Raw genomic sequence first — 9,630 nt, 5'->3', positions numbered from 1 at the left:
AATTCCTTTTCCTTTGTCAGCAGAAGATTAGGTTGCTGGGCTTGGATGATGTTTTTTTGTTTGTATGCACAAAATCAAGGTTCAGGGCCTGGATGGTGGGTTTTTTGGGCCGAAAAGAAAAACACGCACACCAGCGGGTGGGTTCAGCGAAGCCCCCGCAGAAAAAAAAAAGGAGCGGGTTCAGCGAATCGGATCCCCGCCGTCCGTCTGGCCGATGCGCGAGCGCCCCGCCACCGTCAGATCAGAAACCCTAGCCCCCCAGCTGTATAAAACCAGACGCTCTCGCACACATCCCCGCCCGCGCGCCGATTCCACTAGGTTTTCCAACTCTCACGCACCCGCCGCCTCCTCCCCCCTCCCCACCACCACCCTCAGCCATGGCCGTCGCGGAGCCGGTGCCCGGGGGCGACGTGAAGCTCTTCAACCGCTGGACCTTCGAGGATGTTCAGGTGAGAACGCCCTTTGCAACTTCCCCTCACCCCCACTGGCTGCCGCCGTGGCGGCGGAGGCGCAGATCTGGGCGGCGGCTGACCGAGGCGCGCCGCGTTTTCGCAGGTGACCGACATCTCGCTGAACGACTACCTCGCGGTGACGTCGACGAAGCACTACACCTTCCTGCCGCACTCCGCCGGGCGCTACTCGGCCAAGCGCTTCCGCAAGGCGCAGTGCCCCATCATCGAGCGCCTCACCAACTCCCTCATGATGCACGGACGCAACAACGGCAAGAAGATCATGGCCGTCCGCATCATCAAGCACACCATGGAGATCATCCACCTCCTCACCGACGCCAACCCCATCCAGATCATCGTCGACGCCATCATCAACAGGTGACCACCTCCCTCTGCTTCCCCTCTCTGCAACCTTGTTACTTGCTTGGTGTTGCTAGTTTGTTTCCAGTGGGTTGTATTAGATCCAGTCTAGTGGATGGTGGTACTTGTAGAATATCATCTTCAGTTTGATGTGTGCACTGAAATTATCGCAGTATAATGTTCTAGAATTATTTTCCCTGTTATGATCCAGTTTAATGATGTGTGTAGTAGTAGAATATTTTCAAGGTCATGTCTTTTGGTGAAATAGTTGAAATCCTTGTATTACGATTCGGATGGTAGCCATGTGGTAAAATCTGCTAGACAGCCATTTAGTTTTTAGGTGTGTGGATAATGGACGATCTTCATTAGGTTTTCAGACTTCTATATCTGATGAATATAGAATGCTAGTTTGGTAGCCTGAACCTGAAACCTCACTCAAAATGTATAATTGTGATGTCGCTGATGAGGAAAATCTAGCAGATGACTGTATATTCCCGTGTTTTCCTAGATGCATATTACTTAATTGTGATGTCTGTTGATTTTGTTCAACTTAGGGTTCTTTTTCTGAGGGAGTACCTTAACTGTAATTGTGCGTTGTATCTGTGCTCTTGGTTGCAGTATTAACTTTCTATGATGTGCTATTATCTTGTTGCAGTGGGCCACGTGAGGATGCTACCCGTATTGGGTCAGCTGGTGTTGTGAGGAGACAGGCTGTGGATATCTCCCCCCTCAGGAGGGTGAACCAGGCCATCTACCTTCTGACCACTGGTGCCAGGGAGAGCGCTTTCCGTAATGTCAAGACCATTGCTGAGTGCCTTGCTGATGAGCTGATCAATGCTGCCAAGGGCTCATCCAACAGGTAACCCATATAACTCTACCTGTCTTTGTTTTGTCTGTTGTGATGAATTGAAGATCAGTGTGCTCATGTCTGCTTTAACTTGATTGCAGTTATGCCATCAAGAAGAAGGACGAGATCGAGCGTGTTGCCAAGGCTAACCGTTAAGATGGATGTGCATCTGAGGGTCTCGTGCTTTTGGCTGGAGATTTTGAAATGAATGTGTTTTACATGATATCTAGAACTGTTTTAGCTATGCTTTTAAGTTTGTGATGAAAGAACATTTCGATGTAGCGGCAAGGACGTGCCTGATGCTTGTCTTTATGAAACCAATTCCTGTTCAGACATATTTGGAGATGTTGAATCTGTCGTTGTGTTCTGCCATGATATGTCCTGGTTTGATCTAGTTCCCTTGAATGCTTATTTTACTTTGCAATAGTGCAGTTCATGCAATTTAAATCGTGCTGCTATGTTGTTATTGATATTACCGCAACTCTGGCAGGGAGTTTCTTATTGTACTGTTCGAGTAAGTGTTTCTGGTATCAGTAACTTTGTATACGTCTATCCATTTTAGCCTTACGTTTTAAAAATGTAAACATGAATTTTATGTGTTCCAAGAAAATGAACTGATCTATTCGTTCTGAATGTTGCGTGTGATTTTTAGGTGCTAGCATGCTTTGTTATCTGTAAATAGTTAAGAACCTCGTGGAGGATTGCATCTATTTGTAGGAGTACATGATCCTCTCAGGAGCACAAGAGCCTATAAGCTACTCCCTTTTAAAGAAAATATAAGATCGTTTAGGTCATTAGGGAAGGTTTGTTTCGTTCATTTTTGTCCGTCGCCTGTTTATGGCGGAAACAGAAAATGGTAATTGTAATCTCGTCCAGGCAAAGTCTCTTTCCCACCGTTAACTCCTCGGACAGAGCTGCTGCCACCACTTCGCTGCCTAGCGATCCTCCTTCGCCGTTCCCAGGCCTGTCCTCCTCTTCCAACGCACCTCCCCGCCAGCCAGCTGTTTGTCAACGATGCACTTCTCGACGTTGATGAACTGTCGAGGTGAAGCAATTTATCTCTTCCGCTTCCATCAAGTTCCTCTTAGATCTTGAGGTTAGGGTCACTGGTTCATCTTTGTTCTTGGATCTTTTCTTGGTTTGATCAGTATAGTTGAAGTACAAAATTTCTGTGTTCTCTATGTTTTCTTGCTCTTTTTTTGTGTTATTAGAGCAATATTGTTCCACTTGTTGTTCTATGTCAATGAACATTAGCACTAGACAACATAACATGTGCAGTTACCTTACCTTGCTTTAATTCGTTGGAGGTTCACGGTCTGTTTGGATTGTTTCACGACCATGCCAATTTTTTGCCAGCCTCATTCAGTTTTTGCGCCCTCGAGTTGGCGGAACCGTGGTGGCGGATTCCTTTGCCAATTTGTTGGCGAGGCCGATATTGGGGGTGCATATCGGGCGTGATCCAAAACAACCCCTCAGTTTTGTTCTTCTTTAGACGGCGGTGCTTTACTAGCAGTAAAGAAATGTATCTTGATGAAACAAATCATATTGCTTGGACATTCTGTTATCCATGAAGCTTGGACATATTAGATTTCCTTTTTATTGACTAAATTTGTAATCCATGAAGCTTGGGCTATTTTTTTTTTTTTGCTGTGTAGTGTTTTTGCCCCTTTAATTTGTTTTTATGCATGTATGGTGGTATCTAGCTTGCCTTTTATGCTTGTATACTCTCACAGTAACAATACCATGTGCAAGATTTGAAGTGTTGTTGTTGGCTTTTCTTGTAGGAGAACTAGTATTTTGTTTGTGTACAGTGTTGTTGGCTTATAAGTGATAGCAATTTCTAATATTTTTTGTTGCTCGTGTGCAACGACGGAAGATAGTTTTGTGTTTTTGCCCATCAACCACCTCTTTAATATTCTTTCTCCCAGTAGCACACTTCATCGGTTGTGTCCCGCTCGGCATTGTCCTCCCACCTACTGGCGAGTTCTTCCCAAATGTTGCTGGTCATGCTTTCGCTGCTACTTATTTTCTTACACCTACCTTGTAATGATTTTCCTCTCTGATGATTCTATTGTTTCATATTACATTTGTGTCTTGCCACTACAACAATAAGCAATGAAGAAGTAAAATGCTATCATATATCTAGTGCTAACCGTACACTTGATTATACATTAATTTATTTTTGCAAGAAAATTTTGAAGTTAAATATTGACATATGTTTCAATGTCCGAACATATATCACCGCCTGAATATATATCAGAGTATATGTTCCTCAACATCGCTGTTTGAGTTCGCAAACCAATATCTGTTTGTTATCTGTTGGTGTTAGGTTATGTTCTCACTTCCCAGCATGATTGTTTTGGTTAGTTGTGTCAATCGAAAACTAAAAGACTGCTCTTCATTTTATTGTTCTTGCATAATAATCCATATGCATGCATTCCACCCTGAGAAGGGGTTATTTTTATTTATCCAACTAGTTGACAACCGGCGATAATAACCTACAATAATTGTATGTTATAGCTGCAATGTATTCATATGATTAGTATTTTTCTAATTACATTTTATCCAACCCATGCTTACTAGCAGATGAAAACAATAGGCATCGCAATGTATGCACTATTTGCTAAAAGGTGACCTTACTTGATTCTCCATTTTATTTCAGTTCAAGTTTTAGGATCTTGTTATTTGCAATCCGTACTTCAAGTCTATTCTACTATGAAATGTGAGCTATGTATGTTCTACGCCAAGTCATTTGCCAATTAATAACGTAATAAGATGGTGATAATTACGACTTACTAAGTAATCAGAGTGCTAGTTAAACTTTTTATTACTGGCTTTCTCTTGTGGTTCTTTATTTCTTATTTTAATTCTTGCTTACTGGCAGATGAGAGAAATAAGAAAGGTTCATTAGAAAAGATCAGTGGTGTGGCCGATGAAGAATGATGGAAAATCTACTTTGCAATAGTCTGAACTTGGCCTTTCTATTTATTTTACACACAAAAATTAGGACTAATTATGTAGTTTGTTTCTAAGTGTTGTTGAATTCTGAGTTTATTTTGTGGTTTAATATGTATTTTAAGAATGTAAAATGTGTTTAAAGTGGCACCAAATTCTGGTTTAAAGATGTCTTTGCACCCGATGCATGAAAATATTTTTTCAGTTATGTGCTTGTTTGATGAACTTGAAGTTGTGCTCGTGAAGAACTTGCAAATTGCGTGTGTAAGCCCTTGTACTGGAATTCTTAAAGTGCCTCTGACGTGATTCCCGTGTCATGCCAAACATCGTTAAGGGATATGTTTACTTTACATAGCCAAACCAAGCAGAATGTGGTTTATCTAGTATGGAGCTATTACACTATGTTATCTGATTCCATTTATGTTTACGTTATCACTCCTCAAAACAAACACCTGCTAAGTTGTTCTAATACCATAACAGGTCGACTTTATTACATAAGCGGTTCTAAATTTGGACTCCTAAATTTTGCTCCATACCATGTGACACATAACCCAAGCCACTCTTGCGGGCGACATGTCGAACCCTAGCCGTTCCTTTTCCCCGCCTCCTATCCTCCTTGCCATAGTCGGAGGGTGTCGTCGGGTGAAGCCCGGCATGCGCTGTCGGCGATGAGGTCTCCTCGCCTCCCTCTCCTGTTGCTCGCGGCGCGAGCACGACGACTTGGCACAACCGCATTTTTCGCGTTGGGCGGCGTGAGGGCAACCTGGGCAGCTTTGTCGGAGGCGAGGCGACGGCTGCGCGCTGGTTAGCGAGGCAGGGATGGCGGGGAGCTACCAGCTGCAGGCGGGGTCGCGGAGATGGTGCACATCCCCTTGTCGGCTGGCTCGGACTGCGGCAACAAGGGCTCGAGGGCACCCTGCCATGGCTGGGTGGTGCTCCGGCGAGGCTGAGGGGCCTCTTGCTGTTGTTGGCTGGTGGTGAGAGCGGCTCGGCGGCGGAGTGTGGCGGTGCGGGGCGGGCTACGGCCTCGGCGATGCGACACCGCTGCTGTTACAGGGCATTCAAGGCTGCCCCTCGGGGTCCCGGTGTGGATTTGGGCTGCCACGACATGGTGGTGGCCCATGACGATGGTGTGGGTCGTCGCATGATGGCAGCTGGATATCTCCCTCACGTCGTCGTACGACTGCTACCTTCATCAAAGGGTTGGCCCTCACCCAGTTGCGGTCCATCGATAGTCTCGCACCCGGTGTTGCGGGACCGAGCTCGTTTGCGTGACAGCCAGACTGAGCTCGTCTCACGCCCAGTGCAACAGGATGGGTCGATGGAGGCCAGTTTTGGCCAGCCTATTGGGTCTTAGCGCTGGAGGCCGCCCAGGGGTGTGAAAGGCTGCGCCTTTCCACTCGTCTCTTTGGTTGGGGTATTGACGAGTCTCAGGTGAGGTGGTGAATGCGTGGGGACGGTGACGTCTACTACGCAACTTTATTCTTGTAGACGTTGTTGGGCCTTCAAGTGTAGAGTTTTGTAGAAGAATAAAAATTTTCCCTCAAATGGATGACCTAAGATTTATCAATCCGTGGAAGGTGTAGGATGAAGATGGTCTTTCTCAAACAACCCTGCAATTAAATACAAGAAATCTCATGTGTTCCAACATATCCAATACAATGGTAAATCGTATATGTGCACTAGTTTGGCGAAGAAATCGTGATACAAGTGTAGTATGGATAGTAGAAATATATTTTTATAATCTGAATAAATAGAAATAACGAGGTGAGAAAGACGATATATTAATGCTTAGAAACAAGGCCTAAGGTTCATACTTTCACTAGTGCAATCTCTCAACAATGCTAGCATAGTAGTATCATATGATCATCCCTCAAAGTGCAAGAAAGAATCACTCCAAAGTTTATACTTAGCAGAGAACATAATATGAAATTGTTGTAGGTAGTAGAACGACCTCAAAATTACCCTTTGGTCATGGGCTCCGCCAGAATGATGAAGATGACCACCGGTGATGATTTCCCTCTCCGACAGGGTACTCGAAAGGCTCCAGATGGGGTTTTCTTCGATATAGAGAGTTACGGCAGTGGAGCGGAGGAGTCCAGGTTAACCGTTGGGGGTTTCTGGATTTATAGGATTTTTCACCGTTGGCATCACGTCAGCCGGAGTCACGTGGGCCCCACAAGCTAACAAGGCACGCCTTGTTGGCTAGTGGCCCATATGTGGCTCCCCTTCGGTGGTTTTTTGCTCCGGTATTTCTTATTTCCCCAGAAAGAATCATAAAAATGTCTCAGTCAATTCCAAGAACTTTTATTTTGTGCACAAGAACAACACCACGACAATTCCACTGAAAACAACATCAATCGAGGCTAGTTCTAAATAAATCATATAAAGTGCATCAAGACCATATAAAAGTATTGTAAATATAGGAAAATATGGCATGAATACTTCATAAATTATCGATACGTTGGATACGTATCAGCATCCCCAAGCTTAATTCCTACTCGAGTAGGTAAATTATAAAATAAGTAATTTATGAAGTGTGAATGCTAGCATAGTGAATAGTTTTGATCATTGATAATTTCCGTCACTTTTCTATCATCGTAACCAGCCATTTTTTCTCATAAAAATCATAATGATAGAGTAGCAATCAATTCACAGGTCATGGTTCAAACAATGCATTCCCTTGGAACTTAAAAACATATGTTCTTAGTCATCAAACAATTTCAACGCATCATCAAGTCTAAGTTAGAGCTCCACATACTCAATTATCATACGGTCTTTTATGATTGCTAATAGTCAAAGCATATTTCTAAAACAAACAACATCCATTGAACACAGAGAAAAAAGATAGGGGCTTAATATTTTGCCTCCCAACGTACTTATCATGAAGATAATTGTAAAAAATAATGAATCATGATCAAATATATTTGACTGGATATATATTTTTGGATCTTTCCCCACCACATGGTGCTTCCCAACTAATAGATTGAGGTTGAAATAAGAAGTTGACTCAACATGAAAAGTAAATAGTACGAAAGTAAATAACATAAAAGTAAATAGATTGTCCCTTCGCACAGGGGAGTAGGGATTTGCAGATGTGTGAGAGCTCATTGTTTAAAACATAGATGAATATATTTTGGGTGGTGAGCCTTTCCTCTCAATGTTACAACAAGGGATTTCAATATCTTCCATGCTAATCACATTATTGGCGATTCCCAAACAGAATTGACATTTTACTCCCCCTCAACCATTCAAAAACTTCCCATGATTAGCCGTATCCACGGGTGCCCTCCAAACAATCAACTTTCTAGGGGGAGTGCTTGTTTATTTATTTTTATATTATGCAGGACCGGGAATCCTTTTTACCAGACTCTCTTGTGCAATGACAAGTGAATAAACACTCATCATGAGAATAACCCGCTTAGATGAAAGATATTGACCACTCCGATCGCTCCATAAGCGGTACATGCACATAAAACATATGTTTATTTGAAGGTTTTAGAGATGGCACATGAAAATTTACTTGGAATTGCAGTGAAATATCATATATAGGCAGGTATGGTGGACTCTCATGGAAGAAATTTGGCTCAAGGATTTGGATGCACAAGTAGTATCTCTACTTAGTACGAAGTTTGGGCTAGCAAAAGGTTTTAAAGAAGCACCACATGTTGGAGGTGATGACCCACAAGTATAAGGGATCAATCGTAGTCCTTTCGATAAGTAAGAGCGTTAAACCCAACGAGGAGTAGAAGGAAATGACAAGTGATTTTCAGCAAGGTAATTTCTGCAAGCACTAAAATAATGGTAACAAGTTGTTTGATAGCAAGATAATTGTAACAAGTAACGAGTAGCAACAGTAACAATAAGTGTAGCAAGGTAGCCCAATCCTTTTGTGGCAAAGGACATGCCAAAACAGTTTCTTATAATAGGCAAAGCATTCTTGAGGGCACACGGGAATTTCATCTACCCTACAGAAATCCGCTTCTTTGCTATCAGCCTTGGCAGATGGCAAATGCCTACTCTACGGACGGCAAAGGCCTTTGCCGTCCGCTGGCAGTCGGAAAAACTTCTACGGTTTCTTGTGCGAGTAAAGGACATTCTTTGTCGTCTTCCTCCAGAAAGTGGATGGCAAAGGTCTTTGCCATCAGCCGACAAACGACAAAGAGGTTAGATGAAAACCCACACGCACCTACTCTGTTAGGCGGCTAACGGAGTGTTTACCGTCTGTTTTTTGTGGCCATCTTTGTCGTCTGCCGGTGTCACCATCTTTGTCGTCTGTCATGGCTGTCGTCGGCTGGCGTGGTCATCTTTGCCATTGTCGGCTTGGAATCTTTGTCGTCTGCCGCCGTTGCCATCTGCCAGCTTGGGCACCTTTGCCGTTTGGCGGCTAGGCAATCTTTGTCGTCCGCTCGCTTTGCCGTCTGCCCACTTGGGCACCTTTGTCGTCTGTCGGCTGGTGTGGTAGCCTTTGCCGTCTGCCGGGTGTCCTCCTTTGCCATCCGCCTGGTTGCCCCTTTGCCGTGTGCTACGGACGACAAAGTTACCATATGGTCCATCCGGTTGCCCAGGTTGCACAGGTAGGTGACACGTAGCACCTTTGCCATCCGCCGGCTGATGGCAAAGACCTTTGTCGTCCACTCACAAACGGCAAAACACCAGGATTGGTGTTGTTTTGTTTTCTTTTAGTTTTTTCCCTGCATTTTAAAAATTCATATATGATATATATAATTTCCAACACCCACATAAAGTTTCAAAATACACATATCATATAAGCAACATATAGGCCATGTATCAAACATCATATAAGAGCAAAACAACAAATAGGCCAGCTTCCAATACATACACAGTTTCAATCATCATAATACACATACTTATCTTATCTCTATACATACACATAGTTTCACACTGTTTATCTTATCGAAACAGAAAGTAAACCGTCGCATTCCATCAGTGATGGCTTCCATGAATGTCATCTTCCATGAAGTGAATCAATATGCAAAATGAAAATAACAAAGTTAG

General features: G+C 43.5%; 1 protein-coding gene across 1 annotated transcript; it reads left to right on the top strand.

The window, feature by feature from the left end:
* The first annotated feature begins 301 nt into the window (after positions 1-301).
* On the top strand, positions 302-2,031 carry LOC123442764 (40S ribosomal protein S5). The gene is made up of 4 exons (XM_045118897.1): positions 302-449; positions 556-827; positions 1,465-1,668; positions 1,758-2,031. Exons 1-4 carry the CDS (start codon positions 378-380, stop codon positions 1,810-1,812), a joined length of 603 nt encoding a protein of 200 aa, XP_044974832.1. The 5' UTR covers positions 302-377; the 3' UTR covers positions 1,813-2,031.
* Positions 2,032-9,630: the final 7,599 nt, after the last annotated feature.

The sequence above is a fragment of the Hordeum vulgare genome, chromosome 3H (genome assembly GCF_904849725.1).
Source record: "Hordeum vulgare subsp. vulgare chromosome 3H, MorexV3_pseudomolecules_assembly, whole genome shotgun sequence".
NCBI lineage: Eukaryota > Viridiplantae > Streptophyta > Magnoliopsida > Poales > Poaceae > Hordeum > Hordeum vulgare.
The sequence above is the reverse complement of the archived record's forward strand: the minus strand, read 5'-3'. Positions and strand labels throughout refer to the sequence as shown.